The 21,938-nt window shown below is 41.3% G+C and overlaps 1 protein-coding gene across 4 annotated transcripts in view; it reads right to left on the reverse strand.

Annotated features, from left to right (window-relative positions):
* Positions 1-21,938, reverse strand: part of phf6 (PHD finger protein 6) — a 90,666-nt gene that overhangs the window by 34,586 nt on the left and 34,142 nt on the right. For 3 of the 4 annotated variants that reach the window (XM_063061209.1, XM_063061206.1, XM_063061207.1), the window contains exons 3-4: positions 21,696-21,857; positions 10,824-10,925 (exon numbers count right to left, since the gene is read on the reverse strand). In XM_063061209.1, the coding sequence (XP_062917279.1) occupies positions 10,824-10,925; positions 21,696-21,836 (243 nt within the window). In that variant the 5' untranslated portion in view covers positions 21,837-21,857. The remainder of the gene's footprint in view (positions 1-10,823; positions 10,926-21,695; positions 21,858-21,938) is intronic. The other variant, XM_063061208.1, reaches the window with a different exon arrangement.

Here is a 21,938-nt window from a genome sequence, read left to right on the forward strand (position 1 = left end):
GGGAGAGAAGTGTCCGAGATAGACCAAGTGAATTTGAGGGCTAGGTGGAAGTTAGAAGTAAAGTCGATGAAATTGACAAGCTCAGTATGGGTGCAGGAAGTAGCACCAATGTAGTCATCAATGTACCGAAGGAAAAGTTGGGGAGCAGTACCAGAATAGGTTTGGAGCACAGACTGTTCCACATAACCAACGAAGAGGCAGGCATAGTTAGGGCCCATGCGAGTTCTCATAGCTACACCCTTGGTCTGAAGAAAGTGGGAAGAGGCAAAAGAGAAGTTATTGAGTGTGAGAACCAGTTCCACCAACCGGAGGAGGGTAGTGGTGGTGGGGAACTGGTGAGGTCTATTACCCAGAAAGTAGCAGAGGGCCTTGAGGCCTTCTTCATGGGGAATGGAGGTGTATAGGGGTTGGACTTCCATAGTGAAAATGTAGCGGACCACTAGCTATGCCTGCCTCTTCGTTGGTTATGTGGAACAGTCTGTGCTCCAAACCTATTCTGGGTACTGCTCCCCAACTTTTCCTTCGGTACATTGACGACTACATTGGTGCTGCTTCCTGCACCCATACTGAGCTCGTCAATTTCATCGACTTTACTTCTAACTTCCATCCAGCCCTCAAATTCACTTGGTCTATCTCGGACACTTCTCTCCCTTTTCTCGATCTCTTGGTCTCCATCTCTGGAGACAGACTGTCCACTGACATCTTCTACAAGTCCACTGACTCTCATAACTATCTCAACTATACCTCTTCCCACTCTGCCATATGCAAAAATGCCATTCTCTATTCCCAGTTCCTCTGTCTCCGCCGCATCTACTCCGAGGATGAGGTTTTCCGTTCCAGGACATCTCAAATGTCCTCTTTCTTTAAGGATCGTGGTTTCCCTTCTGCTGTCATTAATGATGTCCTCACCCGCATCTCCTCCATTTCCTGCATTTCGGCTCTCACCCCATCCTCCTGCCACCATAACAGGGACAGAGTCCCCCTTGTCCTCACCTACCACCCCACTAGCCTCCGGATCCAACACATTATCCTCCGCAACTTCCGCCACCTTCAACAGGACCCCACCATGAAGCACATCTTTCCCTCTCCACTCCTCTCCGCCTTCCGCAGGGATCGGTCCCTCCGCAACTCCCTGGTCCACACGTCCCTCCCCACGGATCTCCCACCTGGCACTTATCCCTGTAAGCGCAAGTGCTGCGCCTGTCCCTACACCTCCTCTCTTGCCACCATTCAGGGCCCCAAACAGCACTTCCAAGTGAGGAAACACTTCACTTGTGAGTCTGTTGGGGTCATCTATTGCATCCGGTGCTCCCGGTGTGGTCTCCTCTACATCGGTGAAACCCGACGCAGATCGGAGGACCGCTTCGTCGAGCACCTCCGCTCCGTCCGCCAAAACAGACAGGATCTCCCAGTAGCCACCCGCTTCAACTCTGCTTCCCACTCCCATTCAGATATGTCCATACATGGCCTCCTCTACTGCCATGATGAGGCTAAACTCAGGTTGGAGGAGCAACACCTCATATACGGTCGAGGTAGTCTCCAGCCCCTTGGTATGAACATAGAATTCTCCAACTTCCGGTATTTCCCTCCCCCTCCCTATGTCACTCTGCCTCCTCCCCCAGCTGCCTACCTCCTCCCTCTTGGTTCCGCCTCCTTCTACTACCCATTGTTTCCCCTATTCTTTCTTCACCTTTCCTGCCTATCACCTCCCTGCCTACCTTCCCCCACCCCTTTATCTTTCCCCTTACTGGTTTTTCTCCTGGAACCTACCAGCCTTCTCCTTCCCACCCTCCTCCCACCTTCTTTATAGGGCCTCTGCTCCTTCCCTCTACAGTCCTGACGAAGGGTTCCGGCCCGAAACGTCGACAGATCTTTTCCACGGATGCTGCCCGACCTGCCAAGCTCCTCCAGCGTGTTGTGAGTATAACTTACTAACCCATTCTTCCACTTCCTCATCCAGGTCATTTATGAAAATCATGAAGAGAAGGGGTCCCAGAACAAATCCCTGAGGCACCCCACTGTTCACCAACCACCATGCAGAATATCACCCACTTACTTTGCCTTCTGTATGCAAGCCAATTCTGGATCCACAAAGCAAGGTCCCCTTAGATCCCATGCTTCCTTACTTTCTCAATAAGCCTTGCGTGGGGTACCTTATCAAATGCCTTGCTGAAATCCATATACACCACATCTACGGCTTTACCTTCATCAATGTGTTTAGTCACATCCTCAAAAAATTTAATCAGGCTCATAAGGTACGACCCGCCTTTGACAAAGCCATGCTGACTATTCCTAATCATATTATGCTTGTCCAAATGTTCACAAATCATGCCTCAGGATCTTCTCCATCAACTTGTCAACCACTGAAGTAAGACTCACTGGTTTATAATTTCCTGAGCTATCTGAACTCCCTTCCTTGAATCAGGGAACAACATCTGCAACTATCCAATCCTGTAAAACCTCTCCCATCCCCATTGACGATGTAAAAATCATTGCCAGAGGCTCAGCAATCTCCTCCCTCACCTCCCACAGTAGCCTGGGGTATATCTCAACCTGCCCCGGACACTTATCCAACTTGATGCTTTCCAAAAGCTCCAGCACATCCTCTTTCTTAATGTCTATATGCTCAAGCTTTTCAGTCCACTGTAAGTCATCCCTACAATCTCCAAGGCCCTTTTCCGAAGTGAATACTGAAGTATTCATTAAGTACCTCTAACTCCTCCAGTTCCATAGACACTTTTCCACTGTCACACTTGATTGGTCCCATTCTCTCACATTCTATCCTCTTGCTCTTCACATACTTGTAGAATGCCTTGGGGTCTTCCTTAATCTTGCTTGCCAAGGTCTTCTCATGGCCCCTTCTGGCTCTCCTAATTTCACTCTTAAGCACCTATCTGTTAGCCTTATAATTTTCTAGATCTCTATCATTACCTAGTTTTTTGAACTCTTTGTAAGCTTTTCTTTTCGACCAGATTTTCAACAGCCTTTGTACACCACGGTTCTTGTACCCTACCATCCTTTCCCTGTCTCACTGGAACAGACCTATGCAGAACATCATGCAAATATCCCCTGAACATTTGCCACATTTCTGCTGTACTTTTCCCTGAGAACATCTGTTCCCAATTTATGCTTCCAAGTTCCCGCCTGATAGCCTATTTCCCCTTAGTCCAATTAAACGCTTCCCTAACTTGTCTGCTCCTAACCCTCTCCAATGCTATGGCAATGGAGATAGAATTATGATCATCTTCTCCAAAATGCTCTCTCAATGAGATACCTGACACCTGACCAGGTTCATTTCCCAATACTAGATCAAGTACAGCCTCTCCTCTTGTAGGCTTATCTACATATTGTGTCAAGAAACCTTCTTGAACACACCTAACAAACTCCACCCCATCTAAACCCCTCGCTCTTGCCAATTGATATTTGAGAAATTAAGGGGAACGTCAACTCAGACCATGAGAGGCCTGCGTTGGGCATTTTCTTGCCTTACAAGGCGCAGATTGGAAGTCTGTGTGGGGTGCCACTCCTCGCACAGAAAAATTAAAATCTCCCACAACAACCCCTAATATTACACCTTCCCAGAATCTGTCTCCCAATCTGCTCCTTGATGTCCCTGTTACTATTGGGTGGTCTATAAAAAAACACCCAGGAGAGTTATTGACCCCTTCTTGTCCCTAACTTCCACCCACAGAGACTCAATAGACAATCCTTCCATGATTTCCTTCTCTTCTGCAGCTGTGACTCTATCTCTGATCAACAGTGCCATACTCCCACCTCTTTTGCCTCCCTCCCTCCCTGTCCTTTCTGAAACATCTAAAGCCTGGCACTCTAAGTAACCACTCCTGCTCTTCAGCCATCTAAGTTCTGTAATGACCACAACGTCATAGCTCCAAGTACTGATCCATGCTCTAAGCTCATCCGCTTTGCTCATAATATTCCTTGCATTAAAATAGACACATCTCAAACCATCGGTCTGAGTCTGACCCTTCTCTATCATCTGCCTATTCTCCCTCTTGCACTGTCTCCAAGCTTTCTCTATTTGTGAGCCAACTGCCTCTTCCTCCGTCTCTTCAGTTTGGCTCCCACACACCAGCAATTCGAGTTTAAACTTTCCCCAGTAGCCTTAGCAACCCCCCCCCCCACCCCGGCCAGGATATTGGTCCTCCTGGGATTCAAGTGCAACCCGGCTTTTCAGTACAAGTTACTCCTGCCCCAAAAGAGGTCGAGGTCCCAATGATCTGGAAATCTGAATCCTTACCCCTGCTCCAATCCCTCAGCCATTCATTTATCCTCCAACTCACCCTATTCTTATACTCACTGTCGCGTGGCACAAGCTGTAATCCCGAGATGGCTACCTTTGAGGTCCTGCTTCTCCACTTCCTTCCTAACTTCCTGTTTTTTTTTTCAGGACCTCTTCCCTTTTCCTACTTGTGTCGTTGGTACCAATTGGTACCATGACCTCTGGCTGTTTACCTTCCCACTTCAGGATATCGTGTACACGATCAGAAATATCCCGGACCCTAGCTCCTGGGAGGCAAACTACCATCCGTGTTTCTTCCCTGCGTCCACAGAACTGCCTGTCTTGACCCCCTAACTATAGAGTCCACTATCACTGCTGCCATCCTCTTCCTTTCCCTACTCTTCTGTGCCACAGGGCCAGACTCTGTGCCAGAGGCGCAGCCACCGTTGCTTCCCCCAGGTAGGTCATTCCACCCCCCCACCCCCGCAACTGTACTCAAACAGGAGTACTTACTGTTAAGGGGAACAGCCACAGGGGTACTCTCTTGTATCTAACTCTTGTCCTTCCCTCTCCTAAATGTTACCCACTTATGGAACCATAGAACATTACAGCACAGAAACAGGCCCTTTGGCCCTTCTTGGCTGTGCCGAACCATTTTCCTGCCTAGTCCCACTGACCTGCACCTGGACCATATCCCTCCATACACCTCTCATCCAGGTACCTGTCCAAGTTTTTCTTAAATGTTAAAAGTGAGCCCGCATTTACCACTTCATCTGGCAGCTCATTCCACACTCCCACCACTCTGTGTGAAGAAGCCCCCCCTAATGTTCCCTTTAAACTTTTTCCCCTTCATCCTTAACCCATGTCCTCTGGTTTTTCTTCTCCTCTAGCCTCAGTGGAAAAAGCCTGCTTGCATTCACTCTATCTATACCCATCATAATTTTATATACCTCTATCAAATCTCCCCTCATTCTTCTACGCTCCAGGGAATAAAGTCCTAACCTATTCAACCTTTCTCTGTAACTCAGTTTCTCAAGTCCCAGCAACATCCTTGTAAACCTTCTCTGCACTCTTTCAACCTTATTAATATCCTTCCTGTAATTTGGTGACCAAAACTGTACACAATACTCCAAATTCAGCCTCACCAATGCCTTATACAACCTCACCATAACATTCCAACTCTTATACTCAATACTTTGATTTATAAAGACCAACGTACCAAAATTTCTCTTTATGACCCTATCCAACTGTGACGCCATTTTTAGGGAATTTTGTATCTGTATTCCCAGATCCCTCTGTTCTATTGCACTCCTCAGTGCCCTACCATTTACCTTGTATATTCTACCTTGGTTTGTCCTTCCAAAGTGCAATACCTCACACTTGTCTGTATTAAACTCCATCTGCCATTTTTCAGCCCATTTTTCCAGCTGGTCCAAATCCCTCTGCAAGCTTTGAAAACCTTCCTCACTGTCCACTACACCTCTAATCTTTGTATCATCAGCAAATTTGCTGATCCAATTTACCATATTATCATCCAGATCATTGATATAAACGACAAATAACAATGGACCCAGCACTGATCCCTGTGGTACACCACTAGTCACAGGCCTCCACTTAGAGAAGCAATCCTCCACTGCCACTCTCTGGCTTTTTCCATTGAGCCAATGTCTAATCCAATTTACTACCTCTCCATGTATATCTAACGACTGAATCTAGCAGAACCTTGTCAAAGGCCTTACTGAAGTCCATGTAGACAACAACCACTGCCTTCCCTTCATCCACTTTCCTGGTAACCTCCTCGAAAAACTAATAGATTGGTTAAACATAACCTAACACGCACAAAGCCATGTTGACTCTCCCTAATAAGTCCCTGTCTATCCAAATACTTGTAAATCCTATCTCTCAGTACTCCTTCCAATAATTTACCTACTACCGATGTCAAACTTACTGGCCTATAATTTCCCGGATTACTTTTAGAGCCTTTTTTAAATAACGGAACAACATGAGCTTTCCTCCAATCCTCCGGCACCTCACCCGTAGATACCGACATTTTAAGTGTATCTGCCAGGGTCGCTGCAATTTCATCACTAGTCTCCTTCAAGGTCTGAGGGAATACCCTGTCAGGTCGTGGGGATTTATCTACTTTGATTTGCCTAAAGATAGCAAGCACCTCCTCCTCCTCAATCTATATAGGTTCCATGACCTCACGACTTGTTTGCCTTATTTCCATTGACTCCATGCCAGTTTCCTTAGTAAATACAGACGAAAAAACCCATTTAAGATCTCCCCCATTTCTTTTGGTTCCATACATAGCCGACCACTCTGATCTTCAAGAGGACCAATTTTATCCCTTACTATCCTTTTGCTCTTAATATACCTGTAGAAGCTCTTTGGATTATCCTTCACCTTGACCGCCAAAGCAACCTCATGTCTTCTTTTAGCCCTCTTGATTTCTTTAAGTTTTTTTTTGCACTTTTTATATTCCTCAAGCACCTTATTTGCTCCATTTCCTATACATGTCATACATCTCTCTCTTCTTCTTTATCAGAGTTCCAATATCCCTTGAGAACCAAGGTTCCTTATTCTTATTCACTTTGCCTTTAATCCTGACAGGAACATACAAACTCTGCACTCTCAAAATTTCTCCTTTGAAGGCTCCTCCACATACCAATCACGTTTTTTAAATGGTATTTTATGGTATTGCTTTGCACTGCTGTAACTATATGTTATAATTATGTGGTTCTGTCAGTGTTAGTCTTTGGTCTGTCCTGTTTTCTGTGATGTCACTCCAGAGAAACATTGTATCATTTCTTAACGCATGTATGCATTTCTAAATGACAATAAAAAGAGGACCGAGTGTTCTCATAATCTAAATCCTTTCTCACTTCTTCAAATTTGGCCTTTTTCCAGTTTAGAACCTCAACCTGAGGACCAGATCTATCTTTATCCATGATCAAGTTGAAACTAATGTTGTTATGATCACTGGAACCAAAGTGTTCCCCTACACACACTTCCGTCACCTGTCCTAACTCGTTTCTTAATAGGAGATCTAATATTGCATGTTCTCTAGTTGGTACCTCTATATATTGATTTAGAAAACTTTCCTGAACACATTTTACAAACTCTAACCCATCTGGACCTTTAACAGTATGGGAATCCCAATCAATTAAATTAAAATTAAAAATTAAAATTAAAATCCCCTATCACAACTTTGTTTGCTGCAGTTGTCTGCTATCTCCCTGTAGATTTGCTCCTCTAATTCTCGCTGACTATTGGGTGGTCTATAATACAACCCTATTAATGTGGTCATACCTTTCCTGTTTCTCAGCTCCACCCATACGGCATCGGTAGACAAGCCCTCTAATCTGTCCTGCCTGAGCACTGCTGTAACATTTTCCTTGACTAGCAATGCCAACCCACACCCTTCATTCTTCTGCTTCTATCACGTCTGAAACATCGGAACCCTGGAACATTAAGCTGCCAGTCCTGCCCCTCCTGCAGCCAAGTTTCACTAATGGCTATAATGTCGTAATTCCATGTGTTAATTCATATCCTCAACTCATCAGCCTTTCCCACAATACTCCTTGCATTGAAACAGACACACCTCAGAAGATTATTACCACCACACACAACCCTTCTATCTGTGATTTTGCATGAACTTTTAACATAATTTATTTTCACCCCCACTCCACTATCTGCTCTGGCACTCTGGTTCCCATCCCCCCGCAAATCTAGTTTAAACCCTCCCCAAAAGCACTAACAAACCTCCCTGCAAGGATATCGGTCCCCTTGTAGTTCAGGTGTAACCCATCTCTCTTGTACAAGTCCCACCTGCCCCAGAAGAGGTCCCAATGATCCTGAAATCTGAAACCCTGCCCCTGCACCAGTTCCTCAACCACGTGTTCATTTGCCAGAGTATTCTATTCTTACCCTCACTGGCACGTGGCACAGGTAGCAATCCTGAGATTACCACCCTCAAGGTCCTGCTTCTTAACTTCCTACCAAGCTCTCTATACTCACTCTTCAGGACCTCCTCACTCTTTCTTCCTACGTCATTGGTACCAATGTGTACTATGACATCTGGCTGATCACCCTCCCACTTCAGAATGCTGTGCATGTGATCAGAGATATCCCTGACCCTGGCACCTTGGAGGCAACAAACCATCTGGGAGTCTCCGTCACAACCACAAAACCTCCTTTCTGTACCTCTAACTATCGAGTCCCCTATCACTACCGCTCTCCTCTTCTTCCACCCTCCCTTCTGCACTGCAGAACCAGACTCAGTGCCAGAGATCTGGCCGCCGCAGCTGTCTCCCAAGGCTCCAGTGTGCTGTTTGCCTATAGCTCCTCTCTATCACTTCCTCACTTTCCCTGACCAGAAGAAGGTCATCAAGCTGCAGCTCGACACACCTGGCACAGATATGGCCATCCGGGAGGTTGGGAGTCTCCCAGACATCCCACATCTGACACCCAGTACAGAACACTGGCCTCACAGACATATCTCCTATTCCTCACAAGTAATTTACCTCACCACGAACCATTATCGCCAAAGCCCAGGATGAACCAAAGCCCTCCTATTCTGTCGCCCTCTACTCTGACACTCAATCTATAAAGCTGTCTTCTTTTAATTCCTTCCCATCGGTCTAACTCGCTGATGTCCATGCGCTTGCGCAGTCACGCCTCCATCTTTTGGTAAGAGCAGGGTCTGTCGGTACCCTGACTTTGTCTGTTTTTTTAAATAAGCAGGACACCTCTGCAACCCACACTTCCAATCTCATCTCATTGATTGGAATACCTGACTCCAAATAGGTTTTGTAGAAGGTGTTACCCCAAGGGTTCATCTACATCTCCCAAAGACATGTTAATATTCGATTATTTTTCTCAATAAATAATTGAACATATAATGTTTTTGTGTTATTTATTTAATTGGGATCTCTCTATTTAGTTTTAGGACTTTGGTGAAGATCTGATCACATTTTCAGTCATATTTATGCAGAGATACAGAAAACTCTATGGGGTGCACAAACTTTCCAGCACCACTGTATTTGAGACACAGTTGATATATTTTTGCATAGCACTGGAATTAAGGGTTATAGGGAAAAGGCAGTTAGATGGAGTTGACTCCATGGCCAGATCAGCAATGATCTTGTTGAATGGCATAGGGTCGACAGGCCAGATGGTTCTGCAGTTATAACACAGAAAACATCACTCAATGACATAAGTGGTTCAATTAAATAACCTCCTCATCCATTTCAGAAAAGTAGGGATAACATAAAAGTTTATCTGGGAAAAGGCTATTAAGACCATTTCAAATATTTATCTTCTACACAACTGTAGCTTCTAATTCTGTTGCTATCCTGATCCCTGATGTGGGGTAGGGTTGCAAGCTGATGTGTCCCTGTTGGTAAATAGTATGGACAGAACAATCACTATTCTGTGTATCAAAGAATAAAGCAATATTTTAATAATACTTAGCAAATTGGGCATTATCTGTAGGGAAAAGCAGAGATAAGCTGTCAAAATCTTGCTGATCTACAAGAGCTGAAGCGAACCAAAATAGCATGAATGTATTGGGATAATAAACAATCACATCAAGGAGTAGAACTGAAATGCAAGTTCTTCAGGATAGTGGGGGGAAGCAATTTAAAAAAACAAATAGAATGCTATAAACACTTAGCAAGTCAGGCAGCAACTGTGGAATGAGGAAGAGTTAACTTTTCTGGTCTAAGGCTTGTTGTCAGATTCGCTTTGATGAAGGGTCTTGAACCTGAACTATTACCTCTTTCTTTAGATGCCTCCTGATTTGCTAATTGTTTACAATAATTTATGTTGTTTTTTATTCAGAATGGTACAATAGACAATAGGTGCAGGAGTAGGCCATTCGGCCCTTTGAGCCAGCACCGCCATTCACTGTGATCATGGCTGATCATCCACAATCAGTATCCAGTTCCTGCCTTATCCCCATAACCTCTGATTCCGCTATCTTTAAGAGTTCTATCCATCTCTTTCTTGAAAGCATCCAGAGACTTGGCCTCCACAGCCTTCTGGGGCAGAGCATTCCATATATCCACCACTCTCTGGGTGAAAAAGTTTTTCCTCAACTCCGTTCTAAATGGCCTACCCCTTATTCTTAAACTGTGGCCTCTGGTTCTGGACTCACCCATCAGCAGGAACATGCTTCCTGCCTCCAGCGTGTCCAATCCCTTAATAATCTTATATGTTTCAATAGGATCCCCTCTCAGCCTTCTAAATTCCAGAGTATGCAAGCCCAGTCGCTCCAATCTTTCGACATATGACAGTCCCGCCATCCCGGAAATTAACCTTGTGAACCTACGTTGCACTCCCTCAATAGCAAGAATGTCCTTCCTCAAATTTGGAGACCAAAACTGCACACAGTACTCCAGGTACAATTGACTACTTGACCATAAGGTGGTTTTCTCTATGGACAAGGAATTAGAAACTGGAACAGTGGAAATAGAAATGTTCAACAGGTAGCAATTGTACTGCTTGTCCACCTAATTCCCAGTTAACCCAATCAAATTTCTGGAGAGGTTGCATGCAAAACAATATTTATTACACATACCAGTTTATTGCCTCTTTTTATTTCCTTCTTGATATCATCAAGCAAGAAGCCTCCAAGAGTCTCATTCTCAGAATGTGTAGTCACCAGTGCAGATGAAAATAACTAATAGAAAGAAAATACAGGATCAGCTTGCTGTACAACAATCTTCACACAAACATGCTATCATTTTGCAGAATTACGTAAATTACGAAGTTTAACAGAAGCTACGCACATTTATTTGGCATCCAGACCATTGTGTGAGAAATCAAAGCAAGCAGAAGTAGGGAATGGAGCAGATAGACTCAGCAATACAGCATGACAACAGGCCCTTCAGCCCAATTTGTCCATGGCAACCAAGATGGATATTTGGAACACATCTCTCCAACCTTCCCTACTTACATAACTGTCCAAGAGTCATTTAAATTCTGTTATTGTAAACAGGCCGACTAGAGGAGAGGCCATACTGGATCTGGTACTAAGGAATCTGATCGGGTGACAGATCTCTAGGTGGGTGAGCATTTGAAGAGCGACCACAACTTCCTGAGCTTTACCATTGCCTTGGACAGGGATAGCAGCAGATGTGCTTATCTAAGAGCCTCACAAATGTCCATAATGTACGTGCTTCTACCACCACTCCAGCAACATGTTCCATGAACCTACTTACTCACATATCTGTCAAAAAAAATCTACCTCTGACATCTTCCCTTATACTTTCCTCCAAATACCTTACATAATGCCTCTTTGTATTAGCCATTTTCACCTGGGAAATGGTCTCTGGTCGTGCTGTCCACTATTATCGGGGCTGATAAAGACAAGCCAAGGAAGTACAGGCTGATGAGCCTAACAACATCAGCAGTAGAAAAGTTATTGGAAGGGATTGTAACAAACAGGATTCATCTGTATATGGAAATCCTTTCTTTCTTTCTTTTTAAATCTTTTTATTAAATAAGTATACAAAAAGGTAAGCCATATAGACACTAATACACTGTTAGAATATAATAAAATTACAGAAGATATTAATACAAAAAAAAACTACAAACAATGTAATTTAAACATAACATACCAAGGTAACATAATAGTATACTAATTTTATATATATATCAATAGAGAAAAGGAAAAAAAAGGAAAACCCTCCCCCCAAAAAAAAAACCACCGTGCAACTAACTAAAAGCAAAGCAAAGCAATGGGCTAACTTGAAACCAAACAGAGTTAAACTTATAATCACGTCCTCAATCCCGACCTCCATTAAAAACAGTAAAAAAAAACAAGAAGGGTATATATTACATTAAATGAAAATATTGAATAAAAGATCTCCAAGTCTGTTCAAATTTAAATGAGGAGTCATAAAGATTGCTTCTAATTTTCTCCAGATTCAAGCATAATATCGTCTGAGAAAACCAAAAAAAGGTAGTTGGAGCATTAAGCTCTTTCCAATGTTGTAAGATACATCTTTTCGCCATTAAAGTAAGAAATGCAATCATTCTACGGGCTGAAGGGGAGAGATTACTGGAAATTTTAGGTAGTCCAAAGATAGCAGTAATAGGATGAGGAGAGATATCTATATTCAATACCTTGGAGATAACATTAAAAATGTCTCTCCAAAAAGTTTCCAAAGTAGGGCAAGACCAAAACATATGAGTTAAAGAGGCTATCTGCCCCGGACATCTATCACAAAAAGGATTAATATGAGAATAAAAGCGCGTTAACTTATCTTTGGACATATGTGCTCTATGAACAACTTTAAATTGAATTAGGGAATGTTTAGCACAGATAGAGGAAGTATTGACTAATTGTAAAATCTGCCCCCAGTCATCCACGGAAATGGTAAACCCCAATTCCTGTTCCCAATCTACCCTAATCTTATCAAATGGAGCTTTCCTAAGTTTCATAATAATATTATAAATCATAGCCGATGCACCTTTCTGACATGGATTAAGGTCGATTATAGTATCTAAAATGTATGTAGGAGGAAGCATTGGAAAGGAAGAAAGTATAGTACTTAGGAAATTTCTAACTTGTAGATATCTAAAAAAACGTATTCTTGATAAGTTATATTTATTAGATAATTGTTCAAAAGACATAAGGGAACCATCTAAAAATAAATCCAAAAACCGTGAAATACCCTTAGTCTTCCAAGTTTGAAAAGCACGATCCGTAAAAGAGGGAGGAAAAAATATGTTACCTAAAATAGGAATCGCTAACCCAAATTGATTAAGATCAAAAAATTTTCTGAATTGAAACCAAATACGCAAGGTATATTTAACTATCGGGTTAGACACCTGTTTAAGGCGTTTCCAATCAAAAGGAAGAGAGGAACCTAAAATAGAGCCAAGTGTAAAACCCTGAACAGATTGTAATTCCAATACTACCCATTTAGGAATGGATAGTATATCCTGGTCCAGTAACCAGAATTTCATATGTCGAATATTAATTGCCCAATAATAAAATCTAAAGTTAGGTAATGCTAAACCTCCATCTCTCTTAGCTTTCTGTAAATGTATTTTACCCAGTCTCGGGTTTTTATTCTGCCAAATAAATGAAGAAATTTTAGAGTCAACTTTGTCAAAAAAAGATTTTGGAACAAAGATTGGTAATGCCTGAAATATATATAAAAATTTTGGCAAAAAAAACATCTTAACTGCATTAATACGACCAATCAAAGTTAAATATAAAGGAAACCATTTAGATGAAAGTTGAGTAATATGGTCTATTAATGGTAAAAAGTTAGTCTTAAATAAATCTTTGTATTTACAAGTAATTTTAATCCCAAGATATGAAAAATAATTATTAATCAATTTAAATGGAAATTTATAATATAAGGGAAGTTGTTTATTAATCGGAAAGAGTTCACTCTTACTAAGATTTAATTTATAACCTGAAAAAAGACCAAATTGTGGTAATAACTCTAAAACAGCCGGGATGGATTTTTGAGGATTAGAAATATATAAAAGTAAATCATCAGCATAGAGTGATAATTTATGGGACTTTAATCCCCGAGTTATCCCAGTAATATTTGGAGATTCTCGAATGGCAATTGCAAGAGGTTCTAATGCAATATCAAATAATAAGGGACTAAGAGGACAACCTTGTTGAGTACCTCGAAAAAGAGGGAAAAAAGGTAAACTTAAAGAGTTAGTACGGACCGAGGCCACAGGAGAATAATATAAGAGTTTAATCCAGGATATAAATTTCGAGCTAAAATTAAACATTTCAAGCACCTTAAATAAATAAGGCCATTCTACTCTATCAAAAGCTTTCTCGGCATCTAAAGAGATAACACACTCAGGAACATTTTGTGAGGGAGTATAAACGATATTTAACAGTGTACGAATATTATAAAAAGAGTAACGACCTTTAATAAAACCCGTTTGGTCTTCCGAAATAATAGAGGGAAGTACTTTTTCTAATCTATTTGCTAATAACTTAGAAAAAACTTTAGAATCAACATTTAATAAAGATATTGGTCTATAAGATGCACATTGAGCAGGATCTTTATCCTTCTTTAATATTAAAGAAATTGACGCTCTATTTTAAGATTCAGGAAGTTTACCAAGTTTCAATGAAGCCTCAAAAACCCTACAGAGCCAAGGGATTAATGAAGGAGCAAAACATTTATAAAATTCTACAGTAAACCCATCAGGGCCAGGAGCTTTCCCCAAATTCATAGAGAAAATAACATTCTTAATCTCATCCATGGTAATGGGAGTATCTAACATAGAAGCCATATCCTGTGAAATCTCAGGGAAGTCTAAATTATCTAAAAAATCATTCATATATTTAGGATCTCGAGGAGACTCTGATTGATATAAGGAAGAGTAAAAATCACAGAAGGTTTGATTAATCCCCACATGATCAAGTATCAGTCGATCATTTTGGTTATAAATCTGATTAATTTGAGATTTAGCATAATTAGACTTCAAGTGATTAGCCAACAGTTTGCCAATTTTGTCACTGTGTACATAAAATTCACTTCTTGTTTTCTTTAATTGGTTTACAATCGAGGACGAGAGTAATAAACTGTGTTCCATTTGAAGTTCAGTTCTTTGTTTATATAATTCCTCAGAAGGAGCTATAACATATTTCTTATCAATTTCCTTAATCTTGTCCACAATTACCAACTCCTCCTGCTTCTGCTTCTTCCTCAAAGCAGCAGAATACGAGATAATCTGACCACGAATATAAGCTTTAAAAGTGTCCCAAAGAGTGTTAACAGAAATATCCTCTGTATGGTTAATTGTAAAAAAAAGATCAATCTGTTCATTCATAAAGTTAACAAAGTCCGAGTCCTGAAGCAACAGCGAATTAAAACGCCATTGTCTATTATTTTGTATATTGGCCAGAATTTTAATAGAAAGCTTAAGTGGAGCATGATCCGAAATGGTTATAGAGTCATAATCACATTTAATCACTGAGGAAATAAGATGAGAATCAATAAAGAAATAATCAATTCTTGAATAGGAATGATGAACATGTGAAAAAAAAGAAAAATCTTTTTCCTGAGGATGCAAAAAGCGCCAAATGTCCGTCGACCCAGAATCAGAAAGGAATGAATTAATCAAAGTTGCAGATTTATTAGGTAAGGTCCGTAAAGGAGCCGAACGGTCCAAAGCTGGAGACAAACAGGTATTAAGATCTCCGCCCCAGATCAATGAAAACTCATTCAAATTCGGAAACTGATTAAATAATGATTTATTAAATTCCGGACAGTCCATATTAGGAGCATAAACATTAACCAAAACTACTTTTTGATTAAATAGTAAACCACTAACCAATAGAAATCTACCATTCGGATCAGAAATAATATCATGTTGTATAAATGTAACTGAGGAGTCTATAAAAATAGAGATGCCTCGAATCTTAGCGTTGGAGTTCGAATGAAACTGTTGTCCCTTCCAGAATTTAAAAAAACGTAGTCTGTCCCCCCTCCGCACATCGGTCTCTTGTAAGAATAAAATTTGTGCTTTAAGTCTTCGGAACACTTTAAAAACTTTTTTCCTTTTAATAGGATGATTAAGACCATTAGTATTCCAGGAGACAAAATTAATAATAGACTCCATAAACCCTAAAGTCAACCCACAACAAGGAGGATTGACGATAGGCTCGACCCACGAACCCGGAGAGGGAACAGAACATGCAAGAGATACCGGGAAGAAGAATGCAACCAATACTCCAATAATGTATATAGCCCAAGAAGAAAGAAACTAAAACGTGAAGCCCCTCCCACCACCCCCCACCCCATGACCCCAAGGCTAAATCTAACGCAGACCAGCCCGAAAGAAGCAAGCACTAAAACTACCCCCATGACTTCCGGTATACGCTCCCTAAAAAAAAAGTGTAAATATAAAAAAGATCAGCTGATTATAAAACAGTAAAAGAATAAAAAAAAGATAACTCAATTAAAATAAACACATAACAGAATAAAAGCCCGAAAATATATTAAAAAACCGCAATAAACCCCAGACCCATGAATAAAAACAACAAAAAAAATAAGATTATTAACATAAACTAGTTATAAAAACCTACAAAACAAAATAGATTTTAAAAAAACTACAAAATTTAAGGCCACAAAGGAAATACGTAAAATGACAATAAGGAAGTAACCACCCAGAATCCCCTGGGAAAAAGAAAGAAATTACGCAGTTAAAAAGAAAGCTTAGCAACCATATTAAGTAATCAAAAATAAACTTTTCTGCCCAAATAGGGCAAAAAAACATTAAGACCGACAAATTCACAGCCTCCGATCAACGGAGATAGTTAAAAAATTACAATTAAGATGTTGAAGGTGAAAATTGATCCAGATAACTCTGGGCATCCGATGGAGAGTCAAAAAAACGGAGGGCTCCATCCAACGTACGAATCCTTAAACGTGCAGGGTAAAGAAGCGCTGGTCTTAAATCCATCTTGTAGAGTTCCGACATCACAGATCTGTAACGAACCCATTGATCCCGGATTGGTTTACTGAAATCTTCCACGAATCGGAACTTAAGATCCAAAAAATCAATGAAACCTTTAGATCGAACAAATCGAAACAGTTTCTCCTTGTCTTGAAAGTAATGAAACCTTAAAATGACATGTCTAGGTTTATCTGATCTAGGCGAGTATGATGGAACTCTGTGAACACGATCCAATAACGGTGGTTGGTCAGGAAATACAGTAGGAAATGCATCTTTTAAAAGTTGAGAAAAATACTTCATAGGGTTATCAGATTCAACAGCTTCACGCACCCCAATCATTCGTAACTTCTGCCGTCGCATTCTAGATTCTAAGTCAGAGTTTTTAAAGGTCAGAAAGTCAAGTTTCTTCTTCATTACATTAATTGTTTCTTCGATTTTCCCCATCTTAAGCTCACTTTGTTACGTGGATTTTTGAAGATCAGATATAGCCGACTGATGTTCCGTAATAGATGTTTGTATCTTATCGATTGAATCGGCAATTTTCTGGAAATTAATTGAAATTTCCGCACGAATCAGCTCCGTAACAGAGGTTGAAATTTCCGCACGAATCAGCTCCGTAACAGAGGTTGAAATTTCCCTTTGAATTAACTCCGAAATAGCTTTCAAAGTCACCGGTGGTTCAGTCGGAGGGAAATCAATACCTTTCGGTTTAACCGGAGGTTTGCCATCCTTCCCGTTTTTCCCATTCTTAGACATAGCAGACCTTAAACGCATCCAGTTATCGGAGAGCCCAATTTATTTCAAAGTATTGTAAAAGTTGATGCCTTAATGGTTAACTAAAATATAGCTGATCATAAGAAAAAAAACTCAGAGGTAATGGAGCGAGTCAAGAACGCGACTTCACTCCATGAGCGCTACCGGAAGTCCGGAAATCCAAGGATTAGGGATGGTTGGTATAGTTTTCTGTGTGGGAAATAATTTCACACAAATTTGACTGATTTTATTTTGAAGAGGAGATAGAAAGGACTGATGAAGGCAGAGCAGTTGGTAACGCGTTCATAGACTTCAGCAAGGCCTTTGACAGGTCCTGCATGGTAGGCCGGTGCAGAACACTGGATTATATCGTAGTAATGCATGCATTTAACTCTATGCTGAAGGCAAGCTTGCCTTCATTGGCAGAAGAAATGAGTACAAGAGTTGAGAAATCAAGTCACAGTGCTACAATTGTTAGTTAGGTCCCATCTGGAGGACTGTGTACAGTTCTGGTTGCTGTATTATAGGACAGATCTGATTAAGCTAGAGATAATGCAAAAAAGATTCACAGGAATGTTGTCTGGACTGGAGGACTTGAGTTACAAGGAGAGATTGGCTAGGATAGGACTCTTTTTTTCCCCCAAAGCAAAATTTGAGGGATGACTTTTCATAGGTTTATAGTATTAATAGAGGTACATAGTCACTGTTTTTAGCAAGGTAGGAGAGTCTTAAACTAAAATTCATATGTTTAAGGTTGGGGCCAGGTTTAGAGGTGATCTATCAGACAGATTTCTGGACAAAGAGTGGAGGCATATTCAACAAGCTGCTGGAGGATGTGGCAGAGGCAGGTACAATTATACAATGTAGATGAGTACATGCATAGGGCAGGTTTAGAGGGATTATAGACAAAACGTAGGCAAACGGGATGAGTACTAGTCATCACAGCAGCACAGACGAATTGGGTGAAAGAGACAGTTTCCATGGTGCACAACTCTCAGACACTCCATCGTCCAGGAACATTCTTCCAAATGGAAGCTATGTTCCTAGCAGATCAGCAGATCATATCAAGCCTCCCATAATGTTAATGGTCAACTAACTACACACCCAAAACAGCTTTTATCACTGGAGTGCTCCAGTGCTGAACTCAAACTGTGAACAAATTTAAAAAGTTAAATTGACATTAACAATAACAAACATTAAAGCATTTAAATAGATTTTATCTAACTGAATTATAAATGGTATATTTCACATTTTCACAATCTTTCCTAAGGGAGTGCAAAGTTTGTACTACAATAGATTCATTAGCTTCGTCTCCACCCAAAAGCTTCGTAGATTTAAAGAAAGTTTTAAGGCTGAGATACATTTCAGCATGGAAGGTGTTCTTCAAAGCAAACGAGGCAACAGAAGGAAGTAGGCCAAGTGAGAGTCATTTGGAAAATCAGCAGTTTTAAATTTTTCAACATTAATATATCTAATGCATCTGCAGACTTTCTTGTGTTTAACTTATCCTGGGTCCAGAACAGATACAAACACTAAGATGGCACACCAACATCATTACTTTCTTAAGGAGCTTTGAATAATAGTCATAGAATATGAGAAGACAGTAACAGGCCTTTTGCCCCATCTCATTCATGTCAAATTCGAAATCTACCCAGTTCCATCTGTACCCAGACCAGAGTCCTTCACACCCCTCCAAACCATGTACATATCCACATTTCTCAAAACTCATACTTCCACTGGCAGCTTGTTCCACACTATCACCACGAGTAAAGATGATACTCATGTTCCCCTTAACAGTTCACATTTCACCCTTCACCCATGACCTCTAGTTCTAGTCTCATCCTACCTCAACGGAAAAAGCCTGGTTGCATTTACTCTATCTATACCCATCATAAATTTGTATACCTCTATCAATGGCAGGATACTTGGTAGTGTGGAGGAGCAGAGGGATCTGGGGGTACATGTCCACAGATCCCTGAAAGTTGCCTCACAGGTGGATAGGGTAGTTAAGAAAGCTTATGGGGTGTTAGCTTTCATAAGTTGAGGGATAGAGTTTAAGAGTCGCAATGTAATGATGCAGCTCTATAAAACTCTGGTTAGGCCACACTTGGGGTACTGTGTTCAGTTCTAGTCGCCTCACTATAGGAAGGATGTGGAAGCACTGGAAAGGGTACAGAGGAGATTTACCAGGATGCTGCCTGGTTTAGAGTATGCATTATGATCAGAGATTAAGGGAGCTAGGGCTTTACTCTTTGGAGAGGAGGAGGGTGAGAGGAGACATGATAGAGGTGTACAATATAATAAGAGGAATAGATAGAGTGGATAGCCAGCGCCTCTTCCCCAGGGCACCACTGCTCAATACAAGAGGACATGGCTATAAGGTAAGGGGCGGCAAGTTCAAGGGGGATATTAGAGAAAGGTTTTTTACTCAGAGAGTGGTTGGTGCATGGAATGCACTGCCTGAGTCAGTGGTGGAGGCTGATACACTAGTGAAGTTTAAGAGGCTACTGGACAGGTATATGGAGGAATTTAAGGTGGGGGTTTATATGGGAGGCAGGGTTTGAGGGTCAGCACAACATTGTGGGCCAAAGGGCTGTACTATTCTATGTTCTATGTTCTAAATCTCTCATCCCCATGCTCCAGAAGATAAAGTCCAAATCTAATCAACCTTTCCCTCCAACTCAGGTCCTCAAGTCCCAGCAATATCCTTATAAATTTTCTGTGCTCTTTCAACCTAATTAGACCACAAAACATGGAAGCAGAATTAGGCCATTCAGCCCATTAAGTCTGCTCTGCCATTCCATCATGGCTGACCCCGGATACCATTCAACCCCATACACCTGCCTTCTTGCCATAACTTTTGATGCCCTGACCGATCAGGAAACTATCAACTTCCACCCTAAATATCCCCATGGACTTGGCCTCCTCCACAGTCTGTGGCAGAGCATTCCACAGGTTCACCACTCTCTGGCTAAAAAAATTCCTCCTTACCTTTCTTCTAGAAGGTCATCTCTCAATTTTGAGGCTGGCTGTGCTCTCTAGTTATGGATACCCCCACATTTGGAAACATCACTTCCACCCCATCTAGCCCTTTCAACACTCGGTAGGTTGCAATGAGATCCCAACACCCCCTCCTGCTCCCCCCCCCCATTCTTCTAAATTCCAATGAGTTTAGGTCCAAAGCTGCCAAACGCTCCTTGTATGTTAATCCCTTCATTCCTGAAATCATCTGCTGGAACCTCTGCTGGACTCTCCAATGACAACACATGCTTTCTGAGATATGGGGCTCAAAACTGTTGACAATACTCCAAGTGCAGCCAGACTATTGTCTTTGAAAGGCTCAGCATTATGTCCTTGCTTTCATATTCTATTGATACATTTCCTGTGGGTAGGTGATCAAAACCGCATACAATACTCCAAATTAGGCCTCACCAACATCTTATACATCTTCAAAATAACATTTCAACTCCAGTACTCAATACTTTCAACTTATAAAGGTCAGTGTGCCAAAATCTGTCTTTACAACCCTATCTACTGTGAAAAAGCTCTCTTGACAATCCTATCTACATGTGATGTTACTTGCAAGAAATTGTGGATCTGTACTCAGATCCCTCTGTTCTAATGCACTCTCACTGATCTCCTGCTAACTGAATAAGTCCAACCCGGATTTGTTTCCCAAAATTCAACACCTCATACTTCTCTACATTAAATTCCATCTACCACTTTTTAGGCCAGTTGTGCAGTTGATCGCAAAGCAGCAAGCTTTGATAGCCTTCCTCGCTGTCAACCATGTTCCCAATCATTGTGTCACCCACAGATCTGCTGATCCAGTTAACTACATTATTATCCAAACTGTTGATAACAATGACAAAAAACAACAGCCCAGCAATGACCACTGCAGCACACCACTAGTCACAGGCCTCCATTCAGAAAGGCAAACATCACTACACACCCTGGCTTCTCCCATGAAGTCAAATGTCTAATCCAATTTACTAGCTTTCAAGGATCCAGTTGCAAGAGGAGGAGTTGAGTCCTGGTTTTAGAAGTTGTAATCTGTACCTATGACATGCAGAATAAAGCCTTTCACTGTACATGATCATAAAACCATTTACCAAGTTAATCAGCACTATACAATTTGTGCTTAGGGTTGGGCAATTTCGGAAAACTCTGAATATAGAAAAAGCACCAATAAGCTCCCATACTACCAATTGGGATTGAGAAACTATTGTTGCGCGTCTTCACTTACCATACATCTGTGATGTGCTGCCATCTTCTGGCTTTGAGCAACTAATAACTGGCCACAATGTTCCTCTTTATTCAGTTTACAGAAAGCACATTTTGGTTGTCTTGAACCCCTTCTCTTTCCCTTTGAATCAGCTGCCATCATTCCAACAGTCTCCAACTGAAACTTATCAAAATGGAAAGACTTAGTGAATTGTTGCAATTGATTGGGAAGGAGATTTGACATGTTTTCAATATTTTTAATCAT

The sequence above is a fragment of the Mobula hypostoma genome, chromosome 10 (assembly GCF_963921235.1).
Source record: "Mobula hypostoma chromosome 10, sMobHyp1.1, whole genome shotgun sequence".
In the NCBI taxonomy this organism is placed as follows: domain Eukaryota; kingdom Metazoa; phylum Chordata; class Chondrichthyes; order Myliobatiformes; family Myliobatidae; genus Mobula; species Mobula hypostoma.